The sequence below is a fragment of the Limanda limanda genome, chromosome 18 (genome assembly GCF_963576545.1).
Source record: "Limanda limanda chromosome 18, fLimLim1.1, whole genome shotgun sequence".
In the NCBI taxonomy this organism is placed as follows: Eukaryota; Metazoa; Chordata; class Actinopteri; order Pleuronectiformes; family Pleuronectidae; genus Limanda; species Limanda limanda.
Window position 1 is genome coordinate 19,278,871 of NC_083653.1, and position 20,273 is coordinate 19,299,143.

At 41.9% G+C, this 20,273-nt stretch overlaps 1 protein-coding gene across 1 annotated transcript in view; it reads right to left on the reverse strand.

The window, feature by feature from the left end:
* The window catches only part of tnfrsf21 (tumor necrosis factor receptor superfamily, member 21), a 44,717-nt gene extending 24,644 nt beyond the window's left edge, over positions 1-20,073 (reverse strand). Inside the window, exons 1-3 of the mRNA XM_061091841.1 lie at positions 20,012-20,073; positions 9,557-10,238; positions 5,491-6,063 (exon numbers count right to left, since the gene is read on the reverse strand). Of these exons, the coding sequence (XP_060947824.1) occupies positions 5,491-6,063; positions 9,557-10,238; positions 20,012-20,038 (1,282 nt within the window). The 5' untranslated portion in view covers positions 20,039-20,073. The remainder of the gene's footprint in view (positions 1-5,490; positions 6,064-9,556; positions 10,239-20,011) is intronic.
* Between the last annotated feature and the right edge of the window lie 200 nt (positions 20,074-20,273).

Here is a 20,273-nt window from a genome sequence, read left to right on the forward strand (position 1 = left end):
AAGCACTCATGTAAATTGGTATTGTAACAGACGCGTGGAGCTTTGTTTTGTGTCCAGTTTAAAAGCCGGCAGGTGAGGACAAGGAGTGAGAGGCACTGTTGCAAGATAATCCAGACGTCCTGTAAAATCAAATCTGCAGGGAAGAGACAGCTCAATGTTGCCAATATTAACTAATTATGTAATTACTTTAGTTATTTGCATTGTTTTAAGTTATAGCCATTGTCGGGAAATTAAAGTTGATATGAGATTCACTTTAATTACTATTGGAATAACATTAAAGCACCAATAATTTAATTTTTTTCTTTTTTCTTTGACCGCTTGAAGGCAGCAGAAAGACTATAATAATAACTCAACTTCCACTTATATCCACTTATAAACTAGCAAGATGCTAACTTTAGCTGCCTCCTGTTTGGTGCGGATTTGGGTTGGGCAAAATGCTGAAATTCTCCATTCAGCCACAATCAGGCCAACAACTGTAGATTGAGAACATGGGCATGCCCATCAAAAATAGGTAGGTACAACAAAATACACATAATATTGTCCAACTCTAAGGCCCTGTTCAGACTTGGTATCAACAACCGTCTTTAGAGATCTGACCACAAGTGGATAGCATTAAGTTTGTGGTATTAAAATGCGTCACCAATGTGTTTGCGAAGACCAAATCATCTTGTTTTTAACCCTGTAGCACCCCTTGTTGTAAAATTACAACGTTACCTTTAACCATCCTAAAAAACAATCTGGCTTTATTTTTCTTGTTTTTTTACCACATTTACATAGTCATTGGGTCCTATTGTTCAGTCTCACAATGTTATTGGATCATACATTTGTTTATAAGTCACGCCTTCTGGCCATGAACTCACACAACCTCTCAAGGTTTCCTTCGAACAACATCTATTGGTTTCATTGGACTGGATTCATCAGATGCATGTAAGTAAAATGTCTTTTATATTTTTTTTGGTTGTTATTATAATGTCTAGAGCATGTACATATGTAGTTAGTGTGGAATAGATGCATCAAATTTCTTTTAGAGCTTATTATATAATTGTTGCAATTATACAACACTGGGTGAATGTGGTAGTCAAAATAGCTGGCTTTTTGCAGTGGGCTCAAACAGGTTGTGTTCCCTCCACTACACCACTGCCTGAAACAGAGTATTTTCTTTATACATGGATAGTATACATTCTACCCTTGTGTTGTGTTCTGGTCAAATTTGACTGATTTAAAAGTTTTATCTCTAAAAAATGTAGTTAATTTGATAAGCCTGACCTAAAATTCCATGACTTTGTCCATGGAACAATTCAGTTCTGGGGACAGGAATGTTCCTGAATGTGGGGTGTGGATGTAAGTGGGGGGGGATGCATGTTTTCCTTTTAGTATGATAATTAGAGCCATTAAACCATTTACATTTACATTTACATTTAGGGAATTTAGCAGACGCTTTTGTCCAAAGCAACTTACCAGGCAGACAGTATTGTCTGCATGGAAAACATTTCTACCCTGAGCACTTGGTCCACCACCCTATCTATTCCTTCAGGTTATGTACTACAATATATAAAACATATATTCATGTTAATTAATTGATATTTTATTTTCAGAATGCCACCAGCAAGGAGAGAGCCGCGATACACGGTGCAGGATGTTATTGACCTGGTCCAAAATGGAGAGAGTGAGGTTGAGATTGAAATCAGTGACACAGATGAGAGTGATGAAGACTCAGATGAAGATGTCTGTAAAGAAGTGGACAAAGAAAACCAACCACCCATGGTCTGTCCAGCTGATAATTACGTGGACATCGAGCCAAAAACAAGGAAACACACCATGCCCCGTGATGTCAGAGTGGAGGGGAATCACAACATCTGTGCTGTCAATTGGTATGACAGCAGGGCCGTCACACTTGTGTCATTCTTTGCTGGACCTGAACCTGTGCAGAAGATTCAACGCTGGGACAAAGCCAACAAAACCTTCATTGAAGTTGAGAGGCCTTACATTGTTGGTGCCTACAACAAGTACATGGGAGGTGTGGATTTGTTGGACTCATTTACAGCCAAATATAAGTTCCCCATCAAATCCCGTCGCTGGTACATGTACATCTTCTGGCACACCATCATCCTCGCTGTGATCAATGCCTGGCTGCTCTACAAGCGGGACTGTAAAGAGCTCAAGGTGTCTAGCAAAGAGACAATGAACAGGAGACAGTTTCAGGCACAGCTAGCATCCTCTCTTATCCTGGTAAACGCAACACTTCAAACTCCAAAGAGAGGACGGCCATCTTCAGGCAAAGGGAGCCCAGCAACACAGTCAGTGACATCAGGAAGCCCTCTGAATGCTCAGAAGAGGCCATCCAAGAGATGTGCAAACCTCCCATTGGATGTACGCAAGGACCTAGTTGGTCATTTCCCAAGGAAGACAGGGAGAGGACGCTGCAGACAGTGCAATAAAGGATACACCAACACGCAATGCAGAAAGTGTGATGTTCGCCTTTGCTTTTTAGACAACAGGGACTGTTTTTGGGACTTTCACCACCAATGAAAGTCTTCATGACCAATGTCATAAAAAGAAAAAAAGAGGGAAAAAACGCGCTTTTTAAGAGTTTTATCTTGTTTAATATTTTTAATAATTTTAATAAATGACTTAAAAATAAAAATATGACTAATGTGTGATTATTATTAATGTTATATACCGTTATGGGGCTAAGTAAGCAATCAACCCTGCAAATGAACCCTTAGTTGTTCTGAATTGTTCACACAACGTGAGTACAAATACAGAAATCCTGCTCCCAACTAAGCCCAATGTTGCAATATTACAACATTTCTCTAAAAACGTACATAAACTTTTTTTTTTTTTAAAAACTTTCATTTCTGCATCAAAGGCCTCATACAACATGATCTGAAAGGTCAAATAATTTTTTTTTTAGGTTTTTCTATATTTGGGTCTTACAGGGTTAAGTAAGTCAGAGTTTACAGATGCATGCGATGATGCTGTGTTCATATGTGTGTATGTGTCTGTGTGTGTTTACGTGAGTGAGAGAGAAAGAAAAGGTGATCAAGTCAGGAGGGCCTGAACGAATGAATATATATATAAATAGCCAGGATGCAGACCATCATATAAGCGAAATTAAATAATAAATAGTCCAGAAAATCAGACAGAAAACCATCGCAAATAGATAATATTTTTCATCCAATCGGCAAACCTTAGTGCAGAGTGGATAGCACAAAGTCAGTATACCAGCTTTTGAGAGAGAACCAGTTTTGAGACTTGAATCCAAAACAATGAGCATAGAGACACTAAAATTATCCATAAAGCTGAAAGGAACTGCACTGTTGTGTTTTACTTTTTTGCATGTTCGTCACTTCAAGTAAAGCCCTTCCCATTACCACTGATCAATTGTTCATACACAGACTATCCATTACTGCAGCATTAAGAACAACAGTTCTTTTGATTAGGGATTTGAAATCAACATAACTGCAATGGACAATGGTAAAAGCTTAACTTATACTTTAGGTATCTAGTCTAACAATACACAACTCCTCCACTATCTCTCTCTCTGTATTTCCTTCTCTTTATAGCTCTTTTTACTATCCGATTGACCCACTAATGTGCTTTGCCAACCAAGCAACAACCCCAGTGCAGCTAAAACCAGATTATTCCAGTTCTCTGTGGTCAGTCACGGAGGGAGCAGGGAGAGGGTGGCGGGTGGCTCAGCTTATCATAGCACATACACACTTACCCTCTCTCTCACACAAACACACACACTTACACTCTCTCTCACACAAAAACCCACACATACACACTTACACACAGAACACAGTTTCAAAGTGGAGAGTCAGGCGGGAGTTGTCCCCTGAGTTTCTTTTTGTCTTTCACTGTGAAATCGAGAGCTCAGCTGTGGGGCTAAATGTTCACTACTCGTTGATAGCCACAGTGTGAACAAACAGGACAAAGAAGTTGAAGGGGGTGCCAGTGATAATGGAGTGAACAAGGAAGAAGATAAGTGAAGAGGGGAAATGGAGAATGAAAAAGGAGGGCAGATAGTAACACAAACAACCAAAAGAAAAATGAGACTGACCTTAAAAGAGCATATAAAGAGAGACAGAGATAAGATAAAGTCAAAGATATTCAAAGTAAAAAAGGCTGAGGCTTGTGAATGAGAAGAGAAGTCAGACGGGTGGAGTTGAATGGAAGGTAAAGTGCATGAAAGAAAAGGTGACAAAAGAGCCAGACAAAGATATGAGAAAACGATGAGACAGAATGTAGAAGGATGACAAAAGAGGAACCTGAAGACTTGGTGGTAAACAGGAGAAGAGGATAGGAAGGAGAACCTGAGATGAAATTGGAGAACTGAGAGCAGTGTGGAAACCTGAGTGTGTGTTAGGGCCGGACTGCAGGGTGGTACAACAACAGGGTCATGACCTTGATTGTGTAACCACTGCCCTCATCAGCATGTGGGGCAGAATTGATTGGATCAGAAACCTGCATTAGTGTGATCAGATCAGCAGACGGTTCTACACTCCTCAGGAGCCGGTCTAATGCGTGTCAGTACACCGGAACGAGACACGGTGTGCAACTAAGAATCCACAACCTCCTGTGTAGCAGATGCAGGACATGAGATGAGTTCTGAGATAAGAAAAACAATGGAAAAGCTGAGATATGATACTCTCTCTGTGGGCATGTAACAGTGTTTGTTTATGTTATATCCTTTTTTAAAAATGATAGTTCAGAGATCTGGCTTTTGACCTATGTACACAAATAAACACAGATAATTCACGTATATACGCTTTACACAAGTTCAGTGTGAACAAGAGGCACAGTTTATGTAAAAATGCCCTGTGACCTGATGTTATAAGTACTGTATTTGCCTAAGAATGTCAGCCTCACTTTCTTGCGTAGTAAGCTAGCTACATTTACTTACTAAATAGTCGGTCTCTGGCTACAGATAGAGACCAATGACAGCTTCACAACTAATAACAATAACTGGGGGGCAAACGTGATCACAAAAAGATTCCACATAGAATTTAGTCGGAGGAGGAGGAGTGAGATTTGAGGGAGCCGCCTCGCAGTTCTCTCTCTATTCTCTTCTTCCGACAATGATTCGTTGGCGGAAAAACCTGTCAATGATATGAATATGGTTACGTTACCATCAAGAGCAGCAGGCCTCCATCTGATTGGCCAAATATTTTGACATGCAGAGTGTGAAGGCATTGGAATGCATGCAGTTTAATCCGTCTTTCGTGATACGTATATCGCACACGTTGATATTGCGATGATGATACATTTTCGATATATCGTACAGCCCTACAATCATCAGAGCACAGAAGAGTTCCACCGCCTTGGAAAATATTTTATTGGTAGCTTGTGATGGACCAACACCTTACTGACATTCCTTTTGGTTTTGTTTTTTCATTCAATTTGTTGCCAATCTGAGAATCAAAGGAAGCTCACACTCCTTTAGTAGAACCATTCTTTGAGAAGTCAAAGAGAAAGCAGACTCACCCTGGCCGTTGGAGTAGTAGATCCACTTCTCCTTGACCTGCATTGGAGGCTGAGATGGTTTCTTCTGAATCGCCTTCTCAATGATGCTACTTGGATCCTGCACTGGGCCCTTCTTAAGCACCCGAGAGCTCTGCTTCACACTACACACTACAATTACAACCAAAACCAGCAGCAGGAGCAGCACGATCATCCAGGGCAGGTGTTCATTGATGTCAAAGTGATTATGAGTACTTGGCCTTGGGGACCCCCTCCGCGTGGGCCTGTAGTAGCTGGAGATACCACCTCCACTCCCCTGCTCTGCAACCTTGCTGGTACCTGTCCCAACTTGGAGTACCTCAGCAACCTCCAGACCCTCCATTGCCTGCTTGTTGGGCCCTGGCACAGGGTCAGAATTGGGTTGCCCCCTCTGGTGCTCACTATTCATTGGTTGCTTTTCAGCTGGGGGTGGTAGAGTCCTTGGGGGATCACGGCTTTGTGGGATGGGAGTGCCTGGGGGACTCAGCTCCTCTGTACGCCGGTTTTCCCATCCCGGGCTTTCCCTCAGTGGCATGGGTGCTGACTGGCTGTAGATGCCTGTGATAAAAGAGACGGGGAGATAGATGGAGACAAAGATAGAACAAACAAGATGAGTAGGTATGAGAGAACATGAAGAAATAAGATAGTACACAGGTAAGAGATGAGAGACACACAGACAGAGCGAGAGGGAATACAATTCACTCAACCCAGCCCAGACAATGAAAACAGGAGGCATCAGGGGAGGGAATACTAACACTATAATCTGGCCCACAAACTGAAGAAGTATTAACCTTGTCTTGTGCTCTAAATCAATTACTTTGCTTGCTGTCTCACTCCATCCTTGGCTGGGCAGTATTCTCCAAACTAGTCAGTCCAATTCTGAAGTTCAATAATATCAGATTATTCTTAATACAGATAGATTATCCCTTAAATTTGGTTATTGATGGGTTCTGAGACTGCTAAAGGAATGCCATATGCAGCCCCGACCACCTCCATGTGAGGTCTGAGCGATGTGTCCCATATGCATCTTGGGTACATTCACACCTGTACTTTGAGCTGTCCGCTTGTGATTAGATCACCAATGATGCGTGTTACTGCCAGGTATGAACAGGGCCACATTAATAGAATTGACTTTCATGTTTTTCATCAGACCCTTAGCAGTTCAAGAGGAGAATACATAGAGGTGAGAGGGAGTTAGGTCAATTGGGCTAACGATTTACAGCCAAATAAGTTTCTGGGAAAATAACACGTAGGACTGTTTGACATAAACATTAGCTGACATTTCATGAGCAGTCAATATGAGTAGTATAATTAATCTGTATTGATTACAGATGTGGCTGTGTGCTCGTACTGGTGTAGTATAATGGCATTAGATCATGAATGATCTGCTGAATGTTTTTAGGATTTTCACCTGGATGTGTGTTACTCCGGATAATCCTCATATCAGCAGGCAGGTACACAAACTAAATCTAATCCCCAAATTTAAGTCTTTAATTGCCTTTATCTAAATATCTTGAACAATGTAACGTCAGACTGAGAGAGGGCGTGAGTTGTGAAACTTTGAAAGTGAAAATTTCACTTTTCTAATTTGCAGGGACATGAACACCGTAGTACCGTCGTTTTTTATACAATGTTACATTAATGTGATTAATTTTTTTTAGTAACAATGGTTGTAAGGGATTACAGTTTGAAACTGAGTGATTACATTACCGTTACTAATTTCAATAAAGCTTAGATACTTTAATATCACGTCAGCTTGTCTGCCATGTTACTGACAGCAGGGTTGTTGGCCGATAACCTCTGTGTTTAGCTGTGAGACTGGTCCAGTAACATGTTAGCATGGGAGGTGGAGGGAGGAGGTCAGCCTCTTCCAAGTGAGGAGACATGCAGCTTCTCAATATTCCAAATCTGTCATGTTTTAATGCTGTGTGGACATAACTGGATTGTTAATGTTAGCCACGGTCACCTGGTTTTATTGCTGTTTTGTCAACAACAGAGGCAGCATATTTGGGGTGTGGGATCACTAAATAACAGTCTACATGCTGCCATAACATTTGTGCACACAGTAAAACTTATTCCCTGCTCCTTTCCATCCCTTCATATGGTGATCCTACCCATTCTCCACTAGTAAAACAGGTGAAAATTAAAAGCAATGAGTATGTAACACCCCCAGTCGCCTACCCCCACTTTCCCTCTTACAGCACAGACGAGGTCAAACTGACTGTGTGGGAAGCCATCGATCCCCTGCCAACACAAACAGCAGTGACAGTATTATAGGTGTTAGTGATGGGAGGAGGGGTACATGGATCGTTGATTCTGAGAAATGACCAGCAGACTGACTGAGACAAGAATGACGTAAAAACTGTAATAGATGACGAAGGAGGGAAGACAACAAGAAGACAAAGGGGAGAGGGAGGTATTTGTCACTTTCTCGGAAGGAGGGAGGGGGCGGTGGAAAAAAAGGGTCACAAAGGAAGAGAGAAATACCCATAACTCCTCCTAAGTGCAAGTAGTAGCATTCCTGAGATAAGGAACTGCAACCACTTTGTTTCCCTGACTACAAATGCCCTTCACTTTGTGAATTACCAGAGGGAAATTGTGTGTCATTGATGTGGTAATGCTACAACAGCAACTTTAGAGATAATACACAGCTATAAAGACATCAACAACAATCTGTGTGAACAACAAGTCATTTAAAATGTATGATGTGGCTTCAGAAAGTATTCAGACAGATGCATTCCTTGCATACTTAATGGTTTGTTGATTTTAAAATGAATACAAATTTAATTTTGATCCATTAAGTTACACTAATTAATTCAATACATAGTAGAAGCCCCTTGGCAGCAGTACGTTTGTATACAAGGGAAATAAGTTTTCATAATTTGTATGTTTTCAAAAACAATCTATAAACGTATTCTCAATTAGTCAATATAGATAACTGAGTGAAGATTTATGGACATTTGATCATTTACAATTTAACTTACAATGTTGTGTATAAAGAGTGAAGTTGGTCTGAATACGATCTGAGGCCAAAAAATTCAAAGATATTATAAGCTGTTTCTTTTAAACTCTTGTATATAATATGGACTGCCATTAGCTGTTTCATTAGCACCAGCATCTCAGAACAAAGAAAATGCTTCCTGCTCCCTTTTAGTTTTTAGCCAGGTGATTCTTACAGTTCACAACAGATAAAGTGACTCTGAGTACCCACAAAACTGTGCTCTTTGAGGCATCATAGCTCTAAAATTAGAGCTGCCGCCTGGGTCCCATTTTACTTAGCGGCTGATCGGACCAATAATTGAGACTACTGCACTGTCATTTGACCAGGGAATAAAAAAATTATCGGACCTGTTCACCTTGAAGACAAAAGCCATATGTGAGCATGTGTTCCTGTTGTTTTTTGTCTAGTGACAAGGGCTTTTTTCAGAGGTCTTGCCATTGAGGAACTCGCATGCACTAACATGCATGAGCAGCTTGACCAGCTACCATGACAAAGTACACAGAAGCTCGGATTATAACACACAAACGTAGTGTGACTTCATTCACTGTTCAAGACGTCTTTACTTCAGCTTACTGGAGCCAATTAACCTAATTTAAATTGAAGAATGGAGGAAGAAGGATAAAATATGCTCTAAATGTCCATCTACAATACAAATTTGTCTATATTAAACAAATAAGATGCAATGCACAGATCAGTGCAATTGAATACATTTTGAGCCACAAATAAAGCCGAGCTAGCCCTTTCCCAATGCTACTACTCTTTGTGCTAATCTAGGCTAATCGCTCGTCATATTCTCACATACACAAAACAGAGAAAAATCCTTCTACCCAAAATGTTGACCTATGGTGCAGACAATGTTGAAATGAATGAGAAATCATACTAAGGCTAATAGCTGTTAGCTAAATTCATTACATTTCGGAGGCTAGCCAATTCCAAGGCCACTGTCTGAAAATGTCTCTAAAAATACATGAAACATTTACTATATGGAAATACTTGCAAACTACCATTAACTAAATGGTAAAAAAAGAACTATATGCTACTTGCTCTCACCTTCATGTGCAGGTCCATTCAGTGACGATAATGAAGAAGTTTGGCGTTCAAGCACATCCTGTGAAGGCCCAGGTGAGGTGGTTGTCGAAACAGATGAAGATAAAGAGGAGGGTCCACAAACATTATCTGTCTCTCTAGTCCCTGGGGTGAGCAGCACCAGTCCCTGGGCTTGGCAGTTTGTGTGGGCTCGGCACTTCACCAAACTCGAACGCACATCTGAAAAAGTGCCCTTGGTACATAGTTTACAGACCACATTCTCTGTTGCGCTGCCTCGTTTTTTTATTCTTGTCCCCACAGGGCATAGTGAGTGTGGTTTACACTCTGCACTATCCACCGACAAGTAGCTGTTGGGTGGACAAATGCATATACGGTCCTGGGTGGTCGTGCAGCTGGCTTTCTCAAAAAAGCCTGTAGGGCACGGAGCCCGACAGCGATGGCATTGCTGGACTCCATTCTCGCCCCGTGTGAAGGTGCCGTCAGGACACGGGCTGCACTCCCTCACAGCTGTGGGGGAGCAGTGTAAGGACACGTAGGTACCAGCCGGGCACTTGTCGCAGACCAGCTGGGTGCCTGAGCTAGGGTCTGTATGCTGGTAGTGACGGGGAGATAGGACGAGCTGGTCAGCCGGGCTTGTTGTGGTCAAAACTCGGGCTGAGATGTCAATCACCACTGTATATAAGAGCTGAGTGGAGAAGAGAAAGAAACATTAGAAATGTATTAATGATATACTGGGCAAATAAACTACTGACTGGCTGCCACCTGGTGTGCTTCATTTATGGTTTGAGTCCTGTCGTGTTAGAAAATATTAAGAAAAAGTTTTGTAATCTTATTTCTGCTGATTGATAGCAACTCGTGTGGATGTTTGTAGGCAAATAATATAAGGGAAAACAAACATTTTCACTGGGATCTAGGTATTTCTGTTGGATGGTCAAATTTGGCCTGCAGGCCATTCATTACTTCCCATTGTCTTTTTATTAGGATATTTCATTCAAAGATAAAGAACAGGTCAAATAAAACAACATTTCGCAAATTATCTTAAGAATGGATCTATCTTTAAGGGTCATAAATGCTTCTGAGTATCATTTACAAGTTTTAAGACCTTAAGCATACAAAATATAGGATCAGGTCATTTTAGCTAAAGTGTGGTGCTGGAGAAAGAGTCAAGAGAAAACCAAAGTCAGTAAGTCTTTTAAAGTGAATTATCCAGACAATGGCAGTAGCTGTTAAGTTACTGTATCTTTCTCTTGCCTGGACACCACCACAGCCAGAGGGACCAAGAGCGCCATGTTTGAGGTTGGGTTTATACACTGCTAGTCACACTTTAACACACACACACACACAAAACTACAGCATGACATCATCAAATCCAAAAGGGTTTCCTGACCAACAGTGAGTCAGCCTTAAACACCCAGGCCAATGTGGAGTCACCAAATTCACAGCCGGGTGTGCAGTGTGTCATGTTACAATGGTTCTGGTAGGTCACATTTTCAACACAACTCATGTGGTCGTTTAGTATGAAGCTGCTTTGATGTGATTTATGGGAGAATTTCCTCATTCAGAACCCCAGTTAACCCAACATAATTTAATTTACTCAATCGTCTGACTCACCCTGTCCATAAAGGTTAAATGTCTAACTCACTGTACAACCACAACTAAGAATTTAACACAGACACATAAAGTTGGCTTACTATAACTTTTTTTCAGGCCCCCCTCTCACCTATGCTGGGAAGCCAACATCTCACTGGGTTTAGGGGAATAGGCCACACATGCCTAACTTCACACACACACACACACACACACACACACACACACACACACACACACACTCTGTGTATCACGTCAGGGAAACGATATCACAAGGTCTGACTGGTGGAGGACTGTCTCCAATAATGCTACAAGGCTGACAGCAGTTAACTCATTATAATGGCAAGTCTCTATTTCTTTATTCCTCCTGTTTAACAATTAGTTTGGAGAAATTTGAAATTAGTTTGTCGACTGTGGACAAACAGTGGTTTTGCAAAAAGATAAAATTAAAACAATATTTCAAATATTTTCATCATGAGACATGTGGAACAGCCTCTTGCAAAATTAGACAAAAAAATTACATAAATTATTCATTTATTTCCTGGAATTCTCAAATTCTGAATTTCAAGATTGTTGAAATTAGGTGGAAATATCATCACTTGTCAACATTGTCATTTATAATGATCTGAATGCAATGAAAAAAATCGAGGACTGGCCAGGAAAGTTTTCTAAGAGCAGTTTTCTCTGGCCATGTGGCTGCAGGTCCAGTTTCATTCATAAAACTGTAGCTGTGTCCCATTGCAGGAGCCATGGTCTATGCAGGCCATGAAGGGGGGGTTATTCTATGTGTAGACTACAAAGGCTGAATCGAAATGAGACGGTCTAGTTTATGGCGGATTTCTATGATCTGGGTCACAATCATGTTTCACTCGTATTGCTATCACCTATAGCAAGAGAGTTGAAGTTGGACATGATGAGTTTTTTTTGTTTTGTTTTATACCCCTTGGTTTTTGGTCAGCCTTCGAAATGGGATGGTCTTGTCCTGCCGCTGTGATGCAAATGATCTTCAAATGCAGCCCCTGAATTGAGATGGACAAAATAGCTGTGTCTCAATCCAGTGTCTGCATCCTCCTTATTGCTTGCTGCTGCCATTTCCCCTCTAAAAAACAATTTGTCACTGAAGTGCAATACATCATCAAATATGTTAGGCCGGGAAGGATCCACTCCGTGGAGCCTCCGTGGCTCAGCGGTGGAAGGACACATTTGTCGATCCCATTTGGCGACGAAGGATGTAGACCCTAAATTGAGACACAGCTCATATGTTTACGTACTGCAGGTGCAACAGTGAAGTCAAACCAAGGAAAACTCCCTCCTGATCTCCTGTGCACTCCAGGGTCGAGTAGGTACTCTGTTGTGTCTCTCAGCCAAGTCACAGGAAAGAATTAAGCTCCATGTTTGCCAGTCTGACACAGAAGGCGTCTTGAATCTTGACACCCAGAAGAAGTATCAGAGAAATCTGATACTTGGAATTGTAGTATAATTTTTCTACTGAACAAAACACAAAACATGCAGGGTCATCCCCACTTCATACCAGTGCATTCAGTTTCCTAAGAGAGGCGAGATTGGATTGGGCATAAAGTGGCCACACATATGAAATCCTGTTTGCTTTGTTACAATGTCTCTAAATTATTTGTAAATCCTGGTTTAAATGAAATCCAATGCATACAAAAAAATAAGATCATTGAGGTTTTTGGAGAAAGCATGACATACAAAACCTGTATTTAGATTGAAAGGAAGAATAACTCTACAAATAAGGATAAGGCTGCCCATTCTTCTTGCACTCCATTGTCCTTTCACCACACCACCAATTTGTCTCTCTGTGTTCATTCTCAGAACCTCATCCATAAACATCAGACAATGTTCTTCACGTGCTATTCATAATCGGTCACTATCAATGCATTCATTCACATCAAGGTTCAAAGTGAAAATGTTGGTGGGAGGTGCCCACAGCACTAAATGGGAACATTCTGCTTGTTATGGGACAATGGATTGTGCCCCTGTGGCTCCTTCTGCTTGTTTGTAAAATGTTATGCCCTGAACTACCCCATAATCCAGGTGTATTGCTCACAATTTAATGTGAGGATCAGGGAGGGAGGGTATGCTGTATTAAAAAAGAAACCTTTCGTATATTTACCCATGGCACGGATATAGTTTTTTCTGGAGAAACAGGCTCATTAAAATATACTACCCAGCTGCTAATAGTCAACAAAAAATGTCGTTCATTACGAATGCTTTGGGTTTTACAGAATGATCCCTCATTCTCCAGCTTGACACATTCACCTGTCTGTGACAGTACTATTAGTGTTAGCCAATATATTAGCATTTACATTCAATCAGACACCTCAAAATAGAGCCACACTAACACAAGAGGAAACAATTATACCTAAATGAAATACAGCATCTTCAGGAGGTTGATGCTAGGTAGCCTATGTTATGAACCTAATATTAATCTTATTCAACTCATATTCTGTGTGGTAGATTGCCATAATCCTACTAAGTGCTTAGGGCAAGACTCCACCAGTGACTTGGTGTGACATTAATAAAACATTTACTCTAGTGGGAATCAGTTACCAAGCAAGTCAGAGTAGCTTCCACTTATTAATTTAATACCAAAGAATGTTCAAATTAATGATCTACATGCAAATTAAATGCTAATGATGATAAGAAAATGAAAAACTTATAAATACACTTTTTGGCTATTTGCCAATAGTCTCAATGACATTGGAGTTTAAAGTCACGTATAGATTACGTGGACCAAGAAAATCCTTCTGGTTACTAAACAGATTCATAGATTTAACATTATTAATGTAATGTTATGATTTCCCAATAATATACATGTTGTTATGTTTGATGTAATATTTTCCACTAAATAAAGAGCTGTATACACCAAGCTAACATGTGCTATAGCTCATAGAATATAAACATGCGAAAAAGAGCTATTTTCATCTCAGCTTGTGATGGAGCTAGTCTGGGCGCAGACTGATCTCAGATGACCTGGCTCGGTCTGCAGCATGGTTTTAAGCCAATGAAGATAATTACTGCAACGGCCGCTATTCAGCATGTCAGGGAGGGACTGAGGTAAGATAACAGCAAGAAAACAGACGTTCACAGTCAGAGTTTGTGTCTTTCAGTAGTTGTACCAACAAAAACAAATACACAATCACATGTGTCCTGCATTTGCCATTAGGATAACAGACACTGTCTGGAGCCACCGCAGAGACACTTCAGATCAGCACTGCATGAGTCCATTTTCGGCCTAAGTACTGCCAGCTTTCCTCTTTATTATGCCAGCATTGTCTCTCAATCTTGCCGCACTGCCCAACCTGAGTTCCACCAGCCACTGTGCAGGCTCCTGAACCAGTGACTTTGAAACATTGTAGCAGCAACAAGGATGAGAACCAACACCGTGCCCCCCTGGCAGACACATGGTGAAAGGTGTGTTGTGTTTTGTTACAAATGAAGATCAGTGTTTGTATGATGCCTTCTAGATTGAAAATAAACTTGATGTCATGTGGGTTATATTGGGCTTGGAGAGAGCAATCTAGGGGTGTAGAGTTTGAAACATAATCTGTCTTGAACGAGTTTACCACTGTATAACCCCTGTGATACTTTGTGTGTTTGAAACGAAGCCACCTGTTTGTGTGGACAGTGATATGAGGTTCTGGGTACCTACTTGAATGTGACGGCAATTCATGATGCATTATTGCTCTACGTGGGCGGAGACTAGGGCTGCAACTAACGACTATTCTGATAGTCGATTAGTCACCGATTATTGAAACGATTAATCGACTAATCGGATTATGAATGACACAAATTCTCAATAGCTATTATTTAGCAAGCAGCTTTTAAATTTAGCTTGAGGTTGTTCAAGGCATGTGATGACTGAAAATAAAGACAATAAAGATAGATACTTCATTACAAAAAATTTCTTTTAATACACTTTGCTGCATATAAGGGTACTGTTTACACAAAACCAAAGAAAAATCTAGTTTTTGTCCATTTAAAACCAAGGACAGGCAAAGTGCTAATAAAAAAAATTAATTTAAATTTAAGTTTCCCTTTTTACTGTGACCAAGAACAGGCCAAGTGCTAGTACTAAAAATAAATTAAAAATCAAGTAGGATAACATTTCGCTTTTAAACTCGTTACGAAAAAGTTTAAACCATATTTTTGTAATTGTATCTAGAATCCTGCGCGCAGGTATATACGTGTATATATAACATCTGACAGAGGCGAGTCCGCATCGTCTCCGTTACGATGTCAAACGTGCCTCCTCCTCAAATGCGCGTGTCCTGCTTCCATGGAGAGCAGGTCCGCTGTACAAATACTGCAGGTAGTTTTTCTCGGGCCATGTTAAGAGTGAAGTTCTCCCGAACTTTTTACTTCCAGGTGTGCGACTGCGCGCGGCAGCGGACGCCGACATTGGTCCATGTTTCGTCGCTCTTGCACATGCGCGACTTTCAGAGATAGGAAGGGAGCGAGATGGCTCACTCCTCAGGTACTTTCATCAGCACCTCCGGTAAAACGACGTTTAGTTCCGCTGCGCGGCACGAGAAACACGCGCTATGACGTCACCAACGAATCATCGACGAGTAAATTCGTCGCCGACTATTTTGGTCATCGATTTTTGTCGACGACGTCGACTAATCGTTTCACCCCTAGCGGAGACACAATATTAATTTGCATTTTAGGAGTGTGTGTGATGGAGTAAAGAAACAGATCACAGGGTAAAGGAAGAGATCTGAGGGTGGAGTCCTCAGATCTCTTCTTGGTTGGTCAGACAGCTCTTGTTTTCATCACACAGGCAACAGAGTGGCACCACTGCAGGGCAGGTTCTTGTTGTGGAGCTTATCCAACCATAGCATGCACGCACGCAAACACACACACAATGAAACAAACACCTCACCCCCCTCAACAGCCTGTAATTCTACCTCCAGCAGCAGCGAGAAGGTCGGTCCAGAGACACAGCATTTATAGGTCACAAACAGCAGTGCCTGAACCTCCTTTTCTGACTTTGAGCATTTTTGTAGATCGTACAAAAAACATATGATATTTGACTTCACTCATACTTTTTTAAGTCCTAGAACTACAATATTTAAATTTCTCCGTATTTTGAGCTGAGCCCCGGATGGAGCTGAGGTGGGGTGATCAGGCAGCGACCACCGTTACCGAACGTGGCGACTGACACACCTTTCAATCAAGCCATCAAGGCTTAAAGTATTACTTAAAAAAAATCTTACACATTAGCAGAAATAGGCTCTCAAAGGTAGAAATATAAAGTAAAGAAAAATGTGTTTTTTATCTCGCAACACACATTATTTCAAATGTTGAAACTAGTGTCTAGTGTCCATGACAGGAACTGCAGTTTAAAGAGGGATCCACAACATCCAGCTCAATTTCTGTTGTCATGGAGAGCAACCTACTGGATTTGGGGAAATGTAGATTCCAGAATTTATTATCAACCATATGACCTAAACCGCAGAATATTTGAGATTTGGATAAGGTGCAATTCTAAATAGCTGCAATATCCTTGTGTTTTATTGGTGTTCTTTACTAATTATTTGCTGCTGTCAACCGGTTGCTATATATTATATCATTGTATTATATAATTACAGTTTATACAAATATCTCAAAATGAATGAAGTAATTAGTTTGATAGATTAGTATTGGTTAATCAGCACAAAAAAATGTATCAGTAGCGATTGCCCCACAGAGGGCAAATGAAACTTTAGATAACTACCAGAAGCACATTTGAGTGTTTTCACATCTTAAAATAAGCAGGTCATAGCACGTGGCAAGACAGGCTGCTTGCCACCACATATAAGCTGTCAACATCCAGAGCTATCTGTCTGACAGACTTATGACATGAAGCTGCACCAGCAAAACAAAATGAACTCATCCTGTGACAAGACATGTGATCAATGCTTAGCAACAAACTGAACCACAGAGCAGGAAGGGGACAGAGGCCTAACAGGAGTTTGAGATGGTTCTGTGCGCATGCATGTGTTTGGGAGTGCATGTGTGTTGAAACCCATGTGTAACATAAAGGGATTTGTGTATACAAACATTTGGTTGTGGGTGGGATGTTTGTGTATGCGTGTGTGTGGCAGAAGACATTAAGCCGCAATTACTATCCAATTAAAGTAGGGCTCACCATAAACACACACACAGACACAGACATGCACACACTGGCAGACGAAATATCACGACATGCCCTCCTATGTGCACTTTTCCCCTCCCCCTACACAAATACACACACATGACCACCCACATGCCTGTTAGCGCAGCAGCACCTGTTGCTGTGTGTCCTTGCCTCTTCCTCATCTCAGCTCACAGAGAGAGACTCTGTTTGGATTCAGTCGCGCTGAATTTATCACTGACAATGGGCAGAGATGGTTATTTGTGTAGAGGTTAATGACTGAGGCAGGACGCACCAGGAGGACCTGAGCTCATGTACACACTGGTCTCCACAGCCTTTAGGCTCCCGGTTTGGAAATATGTCCATACAGTGTATTTGTAAAGTGAGTGTATTTCAAATTACAGCAGGTTATGTATCTTCAAAGTGTGTTAAGCAGATACTGCTAGGGATGCATCGATCCGCTTTTTTCACCTCCGATACCGATATCTGAGGTTTAGTATCGGCCGATACCGATCCAAAACCGATACTTATTAAACAGTCGGATTCCCCTGGTCCGCACCAGTTCTGAGTCAGCTGCTAGGCGCCAGCCGAGGCGCACCGCCGGAGGGGCCCCTCCGCGCGACCGGAGGGGGCCCCCCGGACCGGAGGGTTCCCCCAGCGGGCGACGTAGCTGAGGTGATCCCCGAGAAGGGCCCGACACGCGTCCAGAGTCGTCGCCGGTGCGGAAGGCGGGCCGTCGGAGGGGACCGGGTACGGCGGTCGGCTGCGGTGGCGACTCTGGACGCGTGTCGGGCCCTTCTTGGGGATCACCTCAGCTACGTCGCCCGCTGGGGGCCCCTCCGGCGGACACCACCCCGCTGTCCCAAGAAAATGAGAAAAAGCCCCCCGCACCAGCGACGCCGTGAGGCGCCACCGGACCCCCCCCCCAGTGTGCTGTTAAACTCATAAGTGACACGGGGGAGCTGATCCTTTCGCTTGCTGCATTTTGTAAACACGGCGTGTTGCTTGCGTATGACGTCACTCACAGCGCACAGCATAGAATTACACTGAATAGATCCGCCGATATGGATCGGCCCATTGTCACCGATACCCGATCTAGAAATGTCTTCAATATCGGTACCGATACAAATATCGGATCGGTGCATCCCTAGATACTGCAGATGAAACAGATTGAACATAGCCAGGGGTTTAAGTTGGTTACTTTTTTTGTGTTGCTGTGCACTAAATAGTGCAGCAATCTGATAACTTAAATGGCCCTCACTGACTTTCCTTTGAATGAACATATTTCAGATATGATGTGGCACTATGACGGGAGGTGATCCACAAGTATCACAATCTATTCTTTAAGGAGTTTTTTTTAGTTTTGCCACAAAAAAGTGTGATATCTATCGATATCAGTCATTGACCCTTTGAATAACTGCAGAAGAAGCCTACACCTAAACCTCAACCATCCGCTGTGGTTCTCAGTCAGCAGCATAGGCTGTGTATAAAGATGGAAGACATGTCTCCACTATCCAGAAATGAAGCATAAATATCCGAGAAACCGGTGTCGCTATCTTATATGCACTGATGGCATCTTTTTAGCCAGAGTCTGTGCAGTAGTGATCGGGGGTGAGTGACAGTTGGCGGGTTCATGACCAATACTGCAGCTAAACAACAGGGGGCGATCAGTTGTAAAAATAAATGTGTGGCCGTAAACAAACCTTGTTATAAATGTAAGTGAAATTAATCCCCAACTGCCAAAGATCTCTGCATAGTTATCACCCTGAGGAAATGCTTTGTTGATGCAGCGACAGTTCGACAACAAATTCAAATCCATTTTGAAGACATCCAATTTTTCTTTTCTCAATGCCAAAAACAAAACAAACTCAAACCTTTAAAACTCCATGAAAAAGTCCTTGAAAGGGAATGAGAGGCCCGCTCGACACTGAGCATCTTGATTGGACGTCAACAGGCAGACTTGACCCTGTGTTTACTTAAGTCACACCTCGACTTGGCTACAAGCTTTGTGAGAAGACAAAGGGACAGGCTTCTGAGCCTCATCTGACACACTGAGGATGGTGAGACTTTGATCTCCAGCAGCTACTGGCACCACTATGTCAGCACAGATCACAACATAGTGACTATACTGGCATGAAAAAAAATCCATCCCTCATTGACATTAAATGATGATTACGTAATATATAAAATATAAAACAATGCAGGAATATTTAATGGTATAATAATAAAATATTCATTTTCCCTTAAAAAAAACAAAAACAGGATTTGATTTCTTTTTGATCTAACTAAACTAAATGAAGCTTAATTATTTTCTCTCCCTTGCTTGTTTACTTGTGAAATCTAACCATGTCTTTGTTGTGACAGTCTCCAGATAAGAATCTGCATTGACTGACATTCCCAGTTGTTCACAGGGTAAACAATAGGCTGCTGAGTCCCCTCTCTTTCTCCATCCTTCCACTGGAGACTCTTTTGTGCTGCTCACCCACATATAGGAATGATTTACACTGATGCGATGTTGAATCATGAGGAGAATAAATAAATCTGCCGGTCTGGGGTTTATAATACAGTCAGACTTGGAAAGGTTTTTTAAGATAGTTGATTAAAACTTCAGTCTGGGACGGGGGAGGACGAGAAAAACAGGCACTGGCCCTTTAAAAGAGGGAAAACCTGCTGGATGAGAATAAAGACGAAGAGCCACAGAGTGTGAATGAAATGAGGTGCGGGCTACTCACCACCACCGACACACACATGGCAGACATGGTCCTGGTTTAAGAGACGAGGATGCTGAGGTCCTTGTCGGAGTTGTCTGCTGGAGAAACACTTCTCATCAGTAGATGTTCCTCCTCATCCTCCTCCTCCTCCTCCTCCTCCTCCTCCTCCTCCTCCTCCTTCCTCCTCCTCCTCGGCTTGCTGGAGGAGAGCAGCTGATGCGGCGTCAGGCTCTACCGCAGTGTCTCACACCGGTCTGCGGCGCCAGGTGCGCGGGCATCGGTC